At 44.7% G+C, this 20,176-nt stretch overlaps 1 protein-coding gene across 1 annotated transcript in view; it reads left to right on the forward strand.

Annotated features, from left to right (window-relative positions):
• RAB6B (RAB6B, member RAS oncogene family) overlaps positions 1 to 20,176 on the forward strand; it is a 115,928-nt gene that overhangs the window by 64,387 nt on the left and 31,365 nt on the right. Inside the window, exon 4 of the mRNA XM_082251315.1 lies at positions 12,290 to 12,395. Within this exon, the coding sequence (XP_082107441.1) occupies positions 12,290 to 12,395 (106 nt within the window). The remainder of the gene's footprint in view (positions 1 to 12,289; positions 12,396 to 20,176) is intronic.

The following is a 20,176-nucleotide window of genomic DNA, read 5'->3' on the forward strand; positions in this document are numbered from 1 at the left end:
AGTCCTCTACCCTCCCAAAGCACTCCCCAGTATGTATCTGTCAGGGTGCCAGAAAGCCAGACCACATGGGCATGCAGGTAAAATAAAGCAGTTTATTGAAGCAAACAACAATAAATGCACAGCAAGAGTGAGGACGCGAGATCAGGAACAAGCCGGTGTCAAGTCCAGAAGCGGGTAGTCATGCAAGCCGGGGTCGAGTCCAGAAGCAGGTAGTCTGCAGATGTGGGGTCGTCTGCCAATGCGGGGGCGAGAGCCAGGAGAGTCATCAGCCAAGCCAGGTCATACACGGAGGAAAACGGAGAACAGATGACTGCTAGCAGAAATGCACCTTGGAGCACAAACGCAAGGGCAAGGACTGCAACCCACCAGGTGATAGATATAGTCAGGTGTGCAGCATCATCACTGTGCGACACCCAGGCAGCAGGCAAGTGATGTTGCAATCAGAGTTTATAAGAGGCAGCAGTTTTCACATGTCCAAAGTACCTTAACAGGCCCATGGATACAAACAGCGCCACACAGTGGAGACCAAGAGAGGATCTCGATGGACTGAAAATCAAAGGTTGGATTGTGTTTCTGAAGTCAAGGATACCCCAATGGAGTAGTGCAGGGATGAAATAACCTGGAAGCAGGTCAACTCCCTGCGAACAGCCCCTATGGTCATATTAACTGGAACAGTCTCATGGGTAACCTGTGCCAGTTACAGGGGTCTGCCATCAATCGCCTCAATAACTAGTGGAGAAACACGAGGCTGCAAGGGTATGGAATTCACAGCAGCAAACGTACTGTCAATAAAATAACCGGCAGCACCGGAGTCTACAAACGCCTGAGTAACCACCGAACCACTGCCCAGAACAACTGTGATTAGCAGTTTATCTTTATGGGAAACCAGGGACGAGGAAATTCCACCTAAGATCTGCCCCCGACAGGACCTTAGGTGCGAGCGTTTCCCGGACGAGTCAGACAAGATTTCAGGAAATGACCACCAAGACCGCAATACAGGCATCAGCCCTCCCTTCTCCTAAAGGCCCACTCAGCCTAGGAAAGGCGAGTGAACCCCAGCTGCATGGGTTCACAGCCAGATGCACCATCCCCAGGAGGTGTGGAAGGTGAGGAATGGATGGGAAAGAAAACATAGGAACCAATCTGGTAGGAGGCCTCAGCAGACACTCCTAAACGATGGTCTCTCCCTGATCCTGGTATCGATCAAAATAAGGAAGGAAATGAGAGCCTCAAGCTCGTCGGGGAGATCCTTGGCCGCAATCTTGTCCTTCAATGCCTCGGAGAGACTATGATAGAAGACAGCCACCAGAGCCTCATTATTCCTCTGCTGCCAGGGTACGAAATTCAATGGCATACTCGGCAACAGTTCGTATACCCTGTTGAATGAACAGGAGCTGCTTTGGAGCAGAGACAGAGTGAGCAGGCATATCGAATACCCTACAAAAGGAGGCAACAAAACTTGGGTAATCGAGTATCACAGGATTATCATTCTCACAAAAGGGACTTGCCCAGGCCAAGGCCTTGTCCGACAGCAACAAGATTAGGAAGCCGACCTTGCCTATTAGAAGGAAACGCCTAAGTAACCATCTCATAATAAATGCCCGCTTGGTTTAGGAAGCCACGCCACTGACTCGGTTTACCCCCATAGCAATGCAGAAGGGGGGCTGAACCAGTCATCTCTTTGGTAACAGCGACTCCAGCTGCAACTCCAGAAGACGGTGGACAACAGGGACAGCAGCAGGAGCAAAAACAGGAGGGACCACCGGCCTAGCAGCACCAGGAGCAAGGTGAGCTGTTGTGCGAGCAACGTCTGCGAAGCCTGAGCGAACTGACCCAAAAGGTGATATTGTTGATTGAGCCTGGAAACCAGCATGGGGAGCATAGGAGTACATGCATCGTCAGAATTCATGGACCATGTGTACTGTAGGGTGCCAGGAAACCATACCACATGGGTATACAGGTAAAATGAAGCAGTTTATTGAAGCAAACAACAATAAACGCACAGCAAGTGTGAGGAAGTGAGATCGGGAACAAGCCAGGGTCAAGTCCAGGAGTGGGTAGTCATCCAAGCCGGGGTCTAGTCCAGAATCGGGTAGTCTGTTGATCCCGGGTCATCTGCTGATGCGGGGTCATCTGCTGATGTGGGGTCAAGAGCCAGGAGAGTGGTCAGCCAAGCCAGGTCATACATGGGTAAACACAGAGAACAGAAGACTGCTAGCAGAGATGCACCTTGGAGCACAAACGCAAGGGCAGGGACTGCAACTCATCAGGTGATAGATATAGTCAGGTGTGCATCACTGTGCGACACCAAGGCAGCAGGCAAGTGAGGTTGCAATCAGAGTTTATAAGAGGCAGCAGTCGGCACATTTTCAAGATGGCTGCCAACAGGAGGGCAAGGTAAGACCTTGACAGTATCTGACCCCCACCCCCCAGCACAAGTCTGCTCCCCTCCCAAAGCGCCCCCCAGTACGCTTCCCCTCCCCCCAGCACAAGTAATTTCCCCTCCCAAAGCACCCCCCGCAGTACATATCTGACACCCCAGAACACATTTTCTCCCCTCCCAAAGCACCCCCAGTATGTATCTGACTCCCCCAACCCCCTAGTACAAGTCCACCTTCTAGCACAAGTAAATGCAAAATTTGAGCAGTGCTGTGTTTGAATAGAAAAGGTTGCTTTTACCTTTAATATCTGTCTACACAAGCCCTAATATACAAATTTTGCACAGTGAAAACAGATGGTTTCAAGAAAGTCTGCAGGTGGCAGTCTAGGTCAAACTGTAATAACCTTTAATATATAGAGTTGGGGCCTACAACATCATCTATCAGTGACATACAATGGCCCAGCAGTCTTTTCACCCCATCAGTTTCACACTTCCAGCTAACCCCAGATGCATGATTAACAGAAATTACTCCTAAGGGTATGTTACAATGCAGGGGCTGGTGTGCAGTGTAGTTCGGCCGGAACAGCGCAGTGCTGATGCTCTAATATTGGTGCATTACACTGGTCACTTTTTTTTTTTTATTTAAACAAATTTTATTGAAATTGCGTTCTTTTTTTTTCCCCTGCACACTACCATAACCCAATGGTGTGAACTGGACACATAAGGAGATGAGGCATTTTGCCCTTTCATGTGGTAGGACTGCGCTGGAATAGCTGCCCACTGCAGTCCCACCACATCTGGGGTGAACGTATCCTAAGGTAAGTACTGCAGCTTATTCTTGTCTTATTTGAGTGACACTATGGCCATTGTTTTACTGTAGACTAGCTAAAAAGGTTTTTATAACATTGAATTCCCATCCGTCAGATGAACTGGAAAGAAAATCACATGGATGAGCAGTAAAGAAAGAATCAGGAAGTGAAATTGTGTTTGATTTACTACCACTAAAAAACTTCTTAACGGAAAACCTTCATAGCTTCATTCACAAGATGGGTATACTGCAATTATAAAAAAAATGTAAAAGGAGGGAATAACCACGCTAACTAAGTGCTAAGCTGCAGCTTCAGGTGAGACAGCACCAACACAGAAAATAAAAGGGAAAAGCCGCGCTAATACAACTTGATAAATATAACGATCAGATAAAGATAATGAATCCTTATAAAAATAACCTTATGGCAGCAGATGTCAGATAAGCACCAAAAATGAATGGTATACACAAAAATCTACTGAATCTTTAAGCATTGCAAAATACACTTATGCATATAAAAATATTGGTGAGCAATATTCAATCAGGGACACAACCCATTTGAAGTCTTTGGAGACGAGCGCGTAGGGTACGGCGTGCTGACGTCACAACGCTGCCCTGAGGAGCGGGCTACATGAGAGCCGGCCGGCTTGTCTATATGCAAATTTCTGTCTTGGATACTGTAAGTGTGTTTTTAATACTCTACCAATAAAGTTTGACGGTATTACACTATCCAGTCCTCTCTTTTGTATGACCTACTGAGTTACATCCTGTGACCGGTCCTGATATCACCACCTTACTGGCTGTATCTTGGAGGCTTGTTGTCGTGATCCCTTTGAGTGGCTCTGCGAGGAAACATCACTGTATGCTTGATTTGCATGGCTATCTGGTAAGGAGATATGCATGTCATCTGTGTGCAGCACCGTGGTGACTAGCTTGATTGGATCTTCTCTTCACTCTACTGATCTTGGAACACAACAACTGTCATAAACCCATATGGTTGTGTCTCTGATTGAATATTGCTCACCAATATTTTTATATGCATAAGTGTATTTTGCAATGCTTAAAGATTCAGTAGATTTTTGTGTATACCATTCATTTTTGGTGCCTATCTGACCTCTGCTGCCACTAGTGAAATTTTTCCATAAGGTTTTTTTATAAGGATTCATTATCTTTATCTGATCGGTATATTTATCAAGTTGTATTAGCGCGGCTTTTCCCTTTTATATACTGCAATTATACTATTTCCAGATACATGTGGAGAAGAAGAACTTGAGGTAACAAATGGGGAAGTAAGTAAGGCCAAGATAAGTTAGCCTTGTAAGAGACAACACAGTGTGCCTTTGGGGAGAATGGACAGAACTGATAAAACATATCTTAAGATGAGACAATTATGATAGATGTAAACAAGGCCTAAAAAAATACAGTTACATTACTGGAATCGGAGGACAGTTGGGAAGCTGTTATGGTTGGAACCATTAAAGATAAAATACTATTTTTTAGTTTTGGATTGAGTGGTAATGGTTTAGAACACCTATCACTTTTTTATTGCTACCTCTGTCCTGTTAAGGAGATTTACCCTCTCAGACTATTTGTCCTGTTTACCATGATCATGAATAGTGAAAGTAAAAGAAAATTCTAAATTTGGGGTTGTCCCCAGAACAATAATAGAGTAGAAATCTTCCAGTGGGGACACCAGTTCTGATGACCTGGGGGTTCCCAGGAAATTCCCTTAATTTGCAAGAATTTCCTCTCACCACCTGTCTTGGCTATGGGACAGGAAGTGAAGAGAAATCTCCCCAATGGGACAAAGATGACAAAATAAAAAATGGATATGTGTTCTAACCCTCCCTTACTCTAACTTCAACTCTATCTAAAAACAAGTTTTGCCTTTAGTTCTACTTTAACCACTTATGGACCACCCCACACAGATATACAGCGGCAGGGCGGCCCTCCTGCACGAAATCACGTACCTGTATGCGATTTCATGCACAGGGTCTGGGGTGCGCACGTGTGCCGCCGGCGACCCGCTGTGAGTGGACACAGCAGAAGCCAATAAGCGGGTCCGGCAGATTGGATATCTGCCGGGACCCGCCGATCTTTTGCAGGAGAGACAGAACGGCAGTCTGCCTATGTACACAAGGCATACCACTGTTATGTCAGAGAGGAAGATGTAGATCTTGTGTTTCACCGATCTCTGTCTTCCTCCAGTTAAGTCAACCCCCCACATAGTTAGAAAGCACTCCCTAGGAGCACATTTAACCCTTTGATCACCCCTGCTGTTAACCCCTTCCCTATCGGTGTCATTAGTACAGTGACAGTGTATATTTTTAGCACTGATCACTGTATTAGTGTCACTGGTCCCCAAAAAAAGGGCAAAAGTGTCAATTAGGTGTCCAATTTGTCCGCTGCAATATTGCAGCCCCATTAAAAATATCACTGCTTTCTGCCATTACTAGTAAAAAAATAAAAATAAAAATATCCCATAGTTTGTAGACGGTTTGACTTTTGCGCAAACCAATCAATATACGCTTTTTGGGATATTTTTTTACCAAATATGTAGCAGAATACATATTGGTCTAAATTGATGAATAAATTAGGTGTTTTTACATTTTTTTATTGGATATGTTTTATAGCATAAATTTTTTTTTTTTTTCAAAGTTGCTGGTCTTTTTTTGTTTATAGCGCAAAAAATAAGAAACCGCAGAGGTGATCAAATACCACCAAAAGAAAGCTCTATTTGTGGGAAAAAGGACATCAATTGTATTTGGGTACAGCGTTGCACGTCCACACAATTGTCAGTTAAAGTAATGCAATGCCGTATCGCAAAATGGCCTGGTCATTAAGGGGGATAAACCCTACGGGGCTTAAGTGGTTAAGCACGTTATAAATGTGATCTTGCAGATCTTGAGTTCTTAAAATAGCAAGGGACATCTACTGCCGAAACAGTCTGGGGGAGATTTATCAAAACTATCTTATGTTTGTTGTAGCTAATCTGTCGTTTAGTTGTGTAATAAATTAGCTCCTGAACATACACTGGATGGGCATGTTTAAAATGGTGGTACACAACTGAAAATCGGCAAATATTCACCAATTGGCCTGATGAATAGGTAAAACTAAATGGTCACAATACAGACCCAAAAGTGAATGCAAACATTTTTCCTCGCAAATTGCAAACGAGTTGATACACACAACTGCATTAATACATGCCCCATTTTGTTTTTTCTTTTCCCAATGTTGGCAACAGTTTGCAATCGTGCAAAGTTTTTACTTACCTAAAGGCCCGTACACACGTACCGATCGTCGGCAGAAAAGCTTCGGCCGACGACAGATCTGCCGATTGTAGGCTTGTTAGTATGATGCCTCCGACAGCCGACAGCGCACATTCGGCCGAAAAGAATCTGTCTTGCAAGCATTAAAATTTTTGTATGCCGACACCAGAACGGCCGATTGTTCGCCAGTCAGTACAGAATTCGGCCGACAGACCGCAGATTTGCAAGACTGGGCATGCTCAGAAAAGGAAAAACACAGGGAAAGTTAACCATTACATGACATCACTTCTGCAGTCGGCTGTAGTCGGCAGACAAAATTCTTGTGCAGTCTTTTGCACTTTTCAACAGACACCGACAGCCCTGGATAAAAGACGGCCGATCGTTCTGCCGACGATCGGTACGTGTGTACGGGGCTTAAGGCTCCATTCACACCTGAGTGTATTGTTTTCAGGCGTTTTTAGGGCTTTTTTCAGGCGGTTTTTCTGGCTTTTTTCAGGTGTTTGGAGGCAGGCATTGACATCTAACAAAAACGCTTGTAATCTGCCAAAAAAGAAGCTCATGTTCTTTTTTGAGCTTCAGGCGTTTTGCTTCAGGCGACAAAACGCTCAGATGTGAACAGGGGCCATTGAAATGAATGGGATTTTGCTTGTTGGGCGTTTTACGAGCTGAAATTCCCTTTAGGTGTGAACAGGGCCCTAACTATTCCTATTTACCATGTTTTGATATTCTTTACATTATAAATGAAATATCTAAATAAAATGTTACACAGACATAAAGTTTTGATGTAAGGCTCTCTCTATGTAACCAAGACAATGGAGCCTGTAAAAAAAATGAAATGAAGGATTTCCTGACACAAAGAGGAATTCTTGGCATGTGTAATACCTCCATATGTTTCGGCTGGCAGGATTGAGTGCTGTACTAAATTCAGGGTGCCAAATAACAAAAGGCCAGCCCTATCTGTACTGTAACTGGGAGGAAAAAAAACATTGTAGCAGACGGTCTACAGGGCTCAGCTACCACAAGCTGGAAGTTATTAATGTAGGTCCAAAACAATTCACCGTCTTGTTGGTCTTACTGAGTTATGCAGGAATTCATACTAACCATATTGGTTCCAGCTATGCTTAGTGTTTTTAAAAAAATAAAAGTTGACTTATGTCTTGTTGTTATGGCCTAATGCACATGTTGTCTCTTCTTTAAAATCTATTAGCAATAATCCCAAGACACGTTTACTTTTTTTTGATTTATTCCTTGCTAAAAAAAAATTTACCAAAATATGCTCAAACTGAGACAGTGATCCCTACCTCATGGGGACCTAAAGTGCTATTAAACCCAAAATGAACATTTATTATAGATGTGATGGCTGCATTCGGTTTCTTTTTTAGGCTTTCTTTCTTTTATTTTCACCTGGTGATCCAGCCAGTAAGTATGTTGTTTTTTTAAAACAACAAGCTTTCCTGCAGATGTAACCGTTAGAGGATTAAGACAAACCATTTACCGCTGGCAGGGGTTCCTACACTAGTCAGCATTTATTAATTTATGTAAAGCCTTTATCCCACAAGGAAAATAAATGTTTACTGTAATTAGTAAATTAGTAAAGTATTAGCTGGGGTTCCGCTTCAATCTGTTAGTGTTTCTAAATCTGCTAGTACAGCTATCACTCCCCTCCCCCCAACTGACAATGCTGATGTCCAAAGTTGTCTGTTGCTCTTTCATCCAGAGTGGAGGCACTCTAAAGGGCCATACACACTATAAGATTTTCTGAAGACTTTTTCCTTTAGATTTACCAAAACCATATAATATGAGGTCAAACCTAAACACTTTCAATTTGTATGCAATCTGGAAGGCCCTTGCACTACATAGAAAAGGTAAATCTGAAGGAAAAAGTCTTCAGAAAATCTTATAGTGTGTATGGCCCTTAAGGCCCCTTTCACATTATGGGACGGATCAGGTCCGCCTATTCTCCTCTATGGGGAGACGGATATCAGTGGAGATGTGTCCACTCACACCTGTCTGTCATCCGATCTGACAAGATCCGCCTAAAACAGACAAATGGCGATATGCCTGGCCAGCGGATCAGATCGGATGGGATGCTGCCCGTTTTCATCCGATCTGCCCATAGAGGAGAGCGGGACTCTGACAGGTCTGTTTCTGCACAGTGAGTGGAGACAGACCTGTCATCTGCCTGCTCAGTGGGGATCAACGGAGCGATCCCCAGTGAGCAAGGGGAGTCTGCCGAGCGGATCCACTCCATGGGATAGGGGCCTTATACAGGAGGTGTGTTACTGGCCAAATCAGCAGATAAAAACAGAGGTAAAAAAACAAAAACAAATGCAGCCACCTGTATGGTGTTACATCTTTGGTTTTGGGTTTAATACTGCTTTCAGTATTAAATTGTAGATTAGCCACATTCAGTTCAGAAGTCAGTTAGCATAAGGTCAGTGGCGTAGCGTGGGGGGTGCAGGGGGGGCCGGCCACACCGGGCGCAACATTTGGGGGGGGGCGCATCCTGCACCAATGTCACGCTAGCAAACTTTAAAAATTCTTCCTAGTGTGTCACTCCAGCCACCGCCATCTTCAGGCTAAACGATGGCCGGCCGGCGCCCTGTGATTGGGCCAACATTGTCATGTGCGGCAGCGGGGCTGGCCAGTGGCAGAGCCCCGCCTCGCTTCTGGAGCCCGTCTCGCTGTCTTCTAAGTCAGCTCTGCATGTGCCTCCGTCCCGCCTCCTCTAAGCTCTCACAATCCTCCCCGCCCCGCCCCCTGTAAGGGCTCGTCTTCACCATGTGGCAGAGTGGATGGATCATGAAAACAGGTAAGTCATTTTGCTGGCTGCAGGACTAGACACAGTCTGGGGAGGAGGCGTAGTTAACAGTGTAGTGTAGTTTAGTGGGTAGTAGTAGTGTAGTGGGTATTGTAGTGTAGTGGGTAGTGTAGTGGACAGTGTAGTGTAGTGGACATGGTAGTGTAGTGTAGTGGGTCATGTAGTGTAGTGGACATGGTAGTGTAGTGGACAGTGTAGTGTAGTGGACATGGTAGTGTAGTGCAGTGGGTAGTGTAGTGTAGTGGACATGGTAGTGTAGTGGACAGTGTAGTGTAGTGGACATGGTAGTGTAGTGCAGTGGGTAGTGTAGTGTAGTGGGTAGTGTAGTGGGTAGTGTAGTGGACATGGTAGTGTAGTGGACAGTGTAGTGTAGTGGACATGGTAGTGTAGTGGGTAGTGTAGTGGACAGTGTAGTGTAGTGGACATGGTAGTGTAGTGGACAGTGTAGTGCACAGGTGTCAAACACAAGGCCCGCGGGCCGAATGCGGCCCCCCAGGCCATTTCATGTGGCCCTCGCACCTTTCCTGCAGCTGCGGCACCCCCCTTGCCTCTGCCCCCACCCTGTCTCAGTAGTCAGCAGCAGAGCAAACAGAACTCCTTTGCTTCTCTGTGCTGCTGTAAAAAGGCTTGTCTTTTCCCAACCCCCCTTCTCAGCAGTCTGCAGCAGAGAGGAGGGCAAAACTCCTCCTACAGATCCTGCACCTCGCTGTGCAGCCACAACACCACATTGTCTCTGCCTCCCCTGGTCTCAGTATTCAGCAGACTCTAAGCTGGCTCCAGCCCTCCTCTGGTCCTCCTCCAGACCTTGCACTTTCTTCCCAGATCCACCCCCATCTTCCTGGCAGTAGCACAAGGTAAGGGGGTGCATTGTTATATAAGGAAGGATCGTGACTCGACTTATGATGGTGGGGGGGCTCGACGTCTCATGTAAGGGTGCGTGGGGTGCTCTGGACATCTGATCTTACAGCTATAACTGGCCCTTTGAGGGCAACCATAATGCTGATGCGGCCCGCAATTAAATTGAGTTTGACACCCCTGGTGTAGTGGGTAGTGTAGTGGGCAGTGTAGTCATGGACAGTGTAGTGTAGTGGGTAGTGTAGTGGACAGTGTATTGTAGTGGACAGTGTAGTGTAGTTTAGTGGGTAGTGGACAGTGCAGTGGGTAGTGTAGTGTAGTGTAGTGGACAGTGTAGTGTAGTGGACAGCGTAGTGTAGTGGGTAGTGTAGTGGGCAGTGTAGTGTAGTGGGTAGTGTAGTGGACAGTGTAGTGTAGTATGTAGTGTAGTGGACAGTGTAGTGGGTAGTGTAGTGGGTAGTATAGTGGACAGTGACGTGTAGTGGGTAGTGTAGTGGACAATGTAGTGTAGTGGGTAGTGTAGTGGGCAGTGTAGTGTAGTGGGTAGTGTAGTGTAATGGTCAGTCTAGTGGACAGTGTACTGGGTAGTGTAGTGGACAATGTAGTGTAGTGGGTAGTTTAGTGGACAATGTAGAGTATTGGAAAGTGTGGTGTAGTGTAGTGGACAGTGTAGGGTAGTGTAGTTTAGTGGACAATATAGTGGTTAGGGTAGTGTAGTGGTTAGTGTAGTGGTCAGTGTAGTGGGTAGTATAGTGTAGTGGACAGTGTAGTGTAGTTTAGTGGACAATATAGTGGTTAGTTTGGTGTAGTGGACAGTGTAGGGTAGTGTAATGTAGTGTAGTGTAGTGGACAGTGTAGTGCAGTGGACAGTGTAGTGCAGTGGACAGTGTAGTGTAGTGTAGTGTAGTGGTCAGTGTAGTGTAGTGGTCAGTATAGTGTAGTGGTCAGTATAGTGTAGTGGACAGCACAGTGCTCGGTGTAGTGGACAGTGTAGTGTAGTGGGTAGTATAGTGGACAGTGTAGTGTATTGGAAAGTGTAGTGTAGTGGACAGTGTAGTGTAATGGTCAGTGTAGTGGGTAGTGTAGTGTAGTGGACAGTGTAGTGTATTGGAAAGTGTAGTGTAGTGGACAGTGTAGTGTAATGGTCAGTGTAGTGGGTAGTGTAGTGTAGTGGATAGTGTAGTGTAGTGTAGTGGACAGTGTAGTGTAGTGGACAGGTAGGAATCAGGTAGGTCAGTGTAAGGGTCAGTGTCGTGGACAGGTAGGTCAGTGTAGTGGCCAGTACAGGAATCAGGTATGTTAGCGTAGTGGACTGGTAGGTCAGTATAGGAATCAGGCTGGTCAGTACTATTGTAGGAAGGGACTCAGGGAGTGCTAAAAGTCTGCAGGTTAGGGGGCGCAAATTACTTGCCTTGCCCCGGGCGCTGACAACCCACGCTACGCCACTGCATAAGGGGGTAAGAATAGTTTACCTGGTGACACTGCTAGCAGCTGCAATTCAAACATTGTGGGAAGTGAAAGTGAACCATATTTATTTTTCAGCAGTGGCATGGTAGGGTAAAGAATAGCCACCTGGGAGAATCTGAAAGGTCAGGTATCAGGAGAACACTTGTTTGCAGATACCCTAAATAAAGAGTGTTCTGGAGATTAAGAATTTAGAGGTTTTCAAAAATATATGCCTCAGCAATTCTTAAGTAATGCTACTCTTTCTGCAAAGATTAAACAGTACACATTCGTATTAGTCTGATCTAATGTCCAGCAGACAAACTTGATCACCAGTATAGTAATGTATGGTGCATTTATTGGTGGTCAAAATCTCCATTGTGAGGTGGTCCATATTTACAGGGAGTTGGGAGTGTGGCAGTTTACACTTCTACACTGATGCTGCCAGCTAACATGAGATATGTGTGAAGTCAGGTACCATCCCTGACCATGGTAAGGTGACATGCCCTGGCATGGTTAGGTGCCATCCCTGACCATGCTACTATTCTTTATCTGCCTTTATGTTGGGCTTGTTTGAGTGCACATAGAATACTTAAACACTAAAGAAAATGGAGAGGTCTGATAACTAAAAGTCATGGTGGTAAACTAGCATATACAGCGTTACTTTCAACATCTGTAGTCTTTTCTATGACTTGTTACACATTATCTTGTCTCAGGTCAGACTGCAACTCTGGGACACTGCTGGTCAAGAGAGGTTCCGTAGCCTCATCCCAAGCTACATCCGAGACTCTACTGTGGCTGTGGTAGTTTATGACATCACAAGTGAGTAATTTTTCTGTGCTTCAAGTGCCAATACTATAGATGTGGAAAATTGGAAAGATAATTACTCTGAACAATGTCAAATCTGTACCATATGACTTTCCCTGTCTGTAACATCTGTATACATTTTCATGTGAAAGTTTGTTTGAAAACAAACTAGTGTATGGCAAGCTTGACGTGTTTGTTACCCCAGTATTTCATATTCCTGATATGTGCCTGCTGTACCATGTATTTGTATGAAAAAGTATCCTTATCTCTCTGTATTGCTTCCTTTGTGTGAAATCCCTGATGTTCCTACAAGTCCCTCTGCTTTCCTATTACAAACTGACCACCATAAGCAAGAGAGCACACCATGGTCAGTTCTCTAGCTATGCTGGGAACTCAATGTACTCTGCTCCAATGATCAGACTTGTCCTGACTCCATGCACAGCCACTCACTGGAAAGTTAGGTGTGCTGTTGCTTCTCCTCCCTCACCTATAAAAAAAGGGGAAAAAAGTATTTTATATATATATATATATATATATATATATATATATATATATATATATATATATATATATATATGTATATATATATATATATATATATATGTATATATATATATATATTTTTATATCTATACAAAAATATGTTGCCTTTTATTTCATTTTGAAACTAAATTGTTTTACAAGGTGATTGTTTACAATCACTTTAAGAATAACTATACCGCGGGCTGAACATGACAATTCGAATAGATTCCTCCACCTATGATAAATGCATGGATGGAGGAAACTTCACTGCCAGCTATTGTATTATGACAGCCGGCACCTGTAGCTGTCAGAATACAGCGAGTGCATCTGACTGGATGCTGGCACTGTTTAGCCAACAATTTTTTAGCCGACTCCTTCCACAAAAGTCAATTGAAAAAAACAGCTTTTATAGAGCAGGGTGGTGCTGACAGGGCCACCCACTGCACAAGTTTCATCCAGTCCAGCAGAAAACAGCTGGAATTTGAGCTGTCTTTCCTGGTGCCTCCATGGCAGCATACGCTGGTATGCTGCCATGGATAGGCACCAGGAAAGGAAAATTACTGTAAGTATGATACAATTTTCAGTTTTCCTGGTGCCTCCATGGCAGCATACCAGCGTATGCTGCCATGGATAGGCACAAGGAAAGGAAAATTACGGCAAGTTAGCACAATTTTCAGTTTTCCTGGTGCCTCCATGGCAGCATACCAGCGTATGCTGCCATGGATAGGCACCAGGAAAGGAGAATTACGGTAAGTATGATACAATTTTCAGTTTTGGCAACCTTTATGTATGGTTGGTTACCTTTGTTATGATGTATGGGATTCTGCTCAAACCGGCAAGATAAAACTATAGTTAGAATATCTGTTATAACACAGACCTCGGTATTTAAACTCCAAAGACTTCTTTAAGTAAAAAAAAAAAAAAATCTGTCAGTCAAGTTGTATCATAAACTTTTTGCATGTTATTTTCCTATAATAGGAGGGGTGCATGCTTCAAGGCCATTGTCCTATTCTTGGCTGTACTGCTTACTGATGTAGAACATCATGGACATGCTTGTTAACAAACAGTAATCTTGCGAATAGTAAAGAAACAATAAAGATGAAAGTCAGTCTCTGCACGGAGTTGTGTCTCTCAGTAGGTACTTGCTTGTATGGTACAAACAGATAAGAAAAAGGGAAAAAAAGCACCATATTATGTAGGCAGCATCCACAATGAACAGGGGTTACAACTCCACAGCAGGTGGACAGAGAGGGGGGGGGGGGAGGGGGAGTTCAAAGGCACACTCGATCTGGCAGTTCCAGAAAATGAAAGGCATTCATATACTGCAAGAATATAGAATAAGACAAGGGCTTCTTGTACAACAAATATTGTATATTTTGATGTTAGAAAACAAGTTGGCAACGTCTAGCAGAAGCAGCACATCTCAATCAGTGGTGTCCAATCATGAATAGCCGGCACTCTGTTTTCAGTGGCGGGGCCTCTAAAGCCTCGTGCACACGCAACGATTGTTGGCCGTGAATTTTCGGCCAACGTCCGATCGGCCGATTGACGGCTTGTTAGTATAATGCTTCCGACAACCGATTGCGACTTTTCGGCCAAACAAAATCTGGTGTGCATGCTATAAAATTTTTGTTGGCCATCAACAGAACGGCTGATTGTTTGTCAGTCAGTACAGATTTCGGCAGACAAAAATCAGATGAGTAAGACTGGGCATGCTCAGAGAAGAAAAAACACACGGAAAGTTAACCAGCACATGACATCACTTCTGAAGTTGGTTTTTGTTGGCCGATAAAATTCGTGTGCAGTCTAGAGCACATTTCAACCAACACAACAACACTGGACAAAAGACGGCCGATCGGTCGGCAAACAATCGTTGCGTGTGTACGAGGCTTAACACCATTTATGCAGCTATCAGATGGACTCCTGAGATAGGGCTGCTCCAGAGATTTCCTGTGAACGCCAGTCAATCTGCAGATGGCACCTCCTAAGGCAGTTATAAAAATTGATACATGCCGTGCTTCACCATTAACTTAAAACACATGAAAACAACAATGTGCAAATGTCCCTAGAGTATTCAAAGTATGGGACGGCAGGAAGGAGTTTGTTTGTAAACATGACTACCCTTTAAATTTTTTTTTTTTAATAAATAAATATATAAATAAATAAATAAATAAATAAGGCACTCGGACACTTCGTTGGATGGAAAAGGCCGCGGCTTATTTTATTAGCTGGTACAAACTTTAAATACTCAACCAACAATATTTTCTTTAACATATTCAAATACAACCAACCCAGTCATGAACAACTCGGGTTGTACAAGAATAAAATTATCATTAATTTTAGCAATTATCCAAAACACCATTTCATAAAACATAACTTACACAACAAAAAAACGTCCCCCTCTGATACAGAGGTGACCCAACCAGACTAATATTGTAAGCCGCGACAAACCTAAAGGGAGGGAGGGAGGGGAAAAACAGGTGAGGATTTTTGAAGAGATTGAGCTGTGAGGGCTCGGGCGGACCATTAAATAGCCCCCCTTCTGAGGTAACCTTCCTCCCATAGGAGGGAGAGTGTGGGCGTGGATAGGGGCTCATTCGCTGGAACCACTGCTCTAACTAAAAACTGCCTAGTTACTGCAACTAGTTTTGCCCAGCTACACCTGAGGCGGGAAAACCTGAGCAGGAAAGCCAGGAAAACAAGCCTCAGGGTCAAAAGTTCACTAACCCCTGACATGGCTTACCAGTATAACCCACATTAAAATGGCCTCACTAATGCTAACTACCTTACTCTCACCCTTCCACCATCCCATAAGAAAGGGGGGCTTATATTAGCCCCCTTTCTCATATGGGACGGCAGGAAGGAGTTTGTTTGTAAACATGACTACCCTTTAAATTTTTTTTTTTTAATAAATAAATATATAAATAAATAAATAAATAAGGCACTCGGACACTTCGTTGGATGGAAAAGGCCGCGGCTTATTTTATTAGCTGGTACAAACTTTAAATACTCAACCAACAATATTTTCTTTAACATATTCAAATACAACCAACCCAGTCATGAACAACTCGGGTTGTACAAGAATAAAATTATCATTAATTTTAGCAATTATCCACCAGACAGGCGATCCTCATCGCCTGTCACCACACCCCCGAAGCGCGGCCAGTTCTATCATAGTACCAAGGTTGGCGTTGAAAATGTCCAACCCAATGTTTGAAAGGTGGACCCCATCGTCCCTGTAAAGACCACGGATGCCACCCTCCAAGTCCGAGTGCCTATATGACAAAATATCGCCCTGAAGCAAAAATTTTTCCAAAGCTTTATTGACCCTCTTTCTGACTCTACCTAAAACCTTAAGGTAACCAGCAGACCACACCAATCTTTGAATTATTTCTGAAAAAACTATGACCGTACCAGGCAAGGTCTGCTGCACCCAGAGTAGGTCATCCCGGACCTGAAAAATCAAACTAAGAGTCTTCACACTACCCACATCGTTACCACCCAGATGTACTACCAAAATGTCAGGGGGGGGGCGGTTGACAAGTAACCCATCTAAAGTAGCCAATAACTCCACCCACCGCATACCCCTCTTACTAAACCAAAATAACTGAAATCTGTTTCCATCCAGGCCAAGATGATCTGAGTAAATCCGCCTCTTTGCTCTCAGGTGAGCCCAGTGCACGAAGGAGTGCCCCACTATCCAAACTCGTAGCCGATTACCTGGAAGGATCAAAAACAAGATTATGGCGAACATAAGAAGTATAGCAGTCAGACTTCCATCTCCCCAATCCCTTAATCTGACCAACCTCTAAACCCGACCTGGAGGCCTCAGTTGCTGCCCCAATTCTAAAAGAGTGGGAGGAAATTTTTAATGTACCCCATCCAAGCACATTTAAACATTTTTGCAGCACAGCATTGAACTGAAACTTAGTAAGGACTTTACCATCCCCATGAACTAGAAACATATCGGTATGAGGAGGTCTAATATTCAAAAATTCTGAGACTAGGAAAACTGGGCACACAGGGGAACCTTGAAACCTATTTAAATGACACCAATGCCCGACGCCTGCTTGATCCGTTTTTGATTTGCGCAAAAATATGCTCAACCTGTCAATATAGCAATGAACGTCCTCTAATCTTAAACCAGAACCTCGAACAGCGGGTACTGGTATAAGTTCAGATATTCGCAAGGCGGCAAAAAATAGTAATGAAAAAGCAGCCTTGAATAACGAAACTTCGTGGGTTGAGTAGCATACCCCGGACAAAGCATCACAAAGTTTGATTAAAATGTCTAAAGTGATAGGACGTCTCTGATCCGCAAATGAATTGGATTTCTTGTAACCCTTCATCGCCTGGCGTACCGAAAAAAACGAGGAGCAGGCCGGGAGGCCCTGCAACCTAACAAAAAACGACACTCCTGCTAAAATTTTTCCAATATGAGCCCAGGAATACTTTTTTCTAAATAATGAATTTAGGAAAAGAAGAACCAGCTCCTCAGAAAAAGCAGCATGAGGGCTGTTCACCGCATCCAGGAAATCTAGCCACATAGTAAAGGCTGATTGGTAACCCGACCAAGAACTATGCGCCAAGGACTTCTCTACACACTCCGTCACCAACTCTAGACCAGGTCCCAGAGGTGAGCCGGGCATGGGGTACCCACGAGGTCCGCGTCTGGGAGCAGCTGAAAAAACTTTTGCACCTGAAAGCGAGACAGAGAGTCCGCCAGATCATTGTCCTTACCTGGGACATACGATGCCTTAATCCAGATATTAAAGGTTAAGCATTTAAAAACCAGATGCCTCAGCAACGCAATGACCGGCGGAGATCTCGAGGTCAGACAATTAATTGCGTATAAAACGCCCTTATTGTCTGTCCTTACCAAAATCCGATGATTACTAAAAAATTTTCCCCATAGCTCCAGGGCCACCACGATAGGAAACAGTTCCAGTAATACCACATTTTTAACAAGTTTTAAACGCTTCCACCGTTCGCACCAACGCTCCGCGCACCAGTGCGTACGCCAGATGGCAGCGAAACCAACTGAACCCGCAGCGTCAGTGCGAAGAAGGAAATCCTTGTCCAGGACAAAATCTGATTGCCAAACTGCTTTACCATTGAAATGCAGTAAGAACTGAAGCCAAACCATTAAGTCTGCCCTCATCTCATGTGACACTCTGACATGGGCCGAGGGGGACTTCAGACCAGAAACAGCGAGATACAACCTTCTAGAGAAGGCCTTGCCCACAGGGATTACCCGTGAGGCAAAGGCCAACAACCCCAATAAGGACTGCATCTCTTTGAGGCAAACTTTCTTTTTCCTGATGACTAAAATTAACATACCTCTTAATTTTCGTATCTTGTCAGCCGGCAATCTGAACTCCATCTGGACCGTATCGATGGTGATTCCTAAAAATTCTAAACATGTGCATGGCCAAACAGTTTTTTCAGACGCTAAAGGAACCCCAAACGACTTGCAGAGCATGCAAAAGGTTCTAAGAAGAAATTCACAGTCGGATGTACCAACCGTCCCCATAAACAGGAAATCATCCAGATAATGCATCACCTTGGATGACCCCGTCACCTGTTGTAGCACCCATTCCAAAAAAGTTGAAAAGCACTCGAAGTAGTAGCATGACAGGGAACATCCCATGGGCAGGCACCTGTCAAAATAAAATTTGTCTTCAAAAAATATACCCAAAGAATTAAAGCAGGATGGATGCAGGGGCAACAGCCGAAAAGCGGACTTAATGTCCGCTTTTGCAAGCAATGCACCTTTACCTAAAGTTTTAATAATCACCAGCGCGTCCTCAAATGTTGCATATGAAACAGACGCATCATCAACATCAATCTCCTCATTCAAGGAAGCACCCCTGGGATAAGAGAGGTGATGTATTAGTCTAAAAGAATTCGGCTCCTTCTTTTGGACAATCCCAATGGGAGATATTCTGAAATTCCTAAAGGGGGGGTAAGAGAAAGGACCCACAAACTGACCTTCAGAGATTTCTTTATTTATCTTTTCCTGAACAACATCAGACATGTTAGTAACCGACTTTAAATTCTGAACAATTGTACAACCTAACCCAGAAAAACGCGGAAGGCGAAAGCCAAACTTGAAACCGTCAGTTAGTAGCTCCGCCTTCCACCGGTCTGGGTACACCCGTAACCACGGGAGCAGTTCTGACACTTTCACCGGGGTTGGGGCCTTTTGGAAAACTTCCCTGCTGGGCCCCGGCCATTCTTCTAAAGCACTTTGCGACTGGATGTGCTCCAGCGCAAAATGCACACTCGTGCCGGTATTTACACGTACCCGGCCATCGACACTGCGAGTCGTTAAAACTGAAACATATCCCCCGCTTATAGGCTGGGGTACCTGCCACCTGCTGGGGAGGGACGGAAGGCACCCTAGGCTGAAAGGGCGGCCTTTGTGGCACAAATAAATCAAGCCACAAACCCACATCTTTAGTACCCCATTTAAGACTAGGGTGCACTGCCATTTTCTGCCTGAAAGCCATGTCGTAGTTAAACCACGCTACTCCTCCAAAGCTTTTATAAGCCTCTAGGATTATTTCTATATGGTGAAATAATCCAACGCTTTTAGCAGGGAACTTCTCACAAAGGACAGAGGAGTATATGCAGAATGCCTGCAACCAATTAAATATGGTTTTAGGCACAAATCTCTTTCTGTCCTCCTCTTCCTTCCTATCCACTTTTGTCATGAACTCCCTAGAGGAGGGTAGCAATGACAAAAGATCAACGTATACACCCTGCCAGATCTTTTCTTTTAAAGCATCAGGTAGGTGGAAGCCCAAAGGGGAGACCTCACACGGCATTGATTCCTTCAGAAAACTTTCGGGCAGGTTCTGGCTCTGAGCTACAGAAAATACACTGTTGTCTCTAGTAGCGCCACTAGGTGGCAGCCAGACGTCACAAACGGCTGGAGTAACCTCTACAGGCTTCTGAACCTGTACACTTTGTACACATTTTTTAAACAGATCAAAAATGACAGAATCAGACAGTACAATAGACTCACCACCCTGCGTGGGCTGATGGCCATGGGGGCTGGGATCCTCCTGCTCTGGTCCCGCTGCATAATGCTCCTGCATCACCGTGCTGGGAAGACATCCTCCGACCTGGGGAGAAGCTGCGCTCTGCTGGACAGCCGGCGCCCATCCGCCAGTCTGGGGTCCCGATGCTGACAAGGGGGGCGGCATGAAGCCCGCCGACGAGCTCCAACTCCTGACGCCCGCATCCTCGTCCGGTCCATCCTCCTCCGC

The sequence above is a fragment of the Pelophylax lessonae genome, assembly GCF_965119305.1.
Source record: "Pelophylax lessonae genome assembly, chromosome: 3".
NCBI lineage: Eukaryota > Metazoa > Chordata > Amphibia > Anura > Ranidae > Pelophylax > Pelophylax lessonae.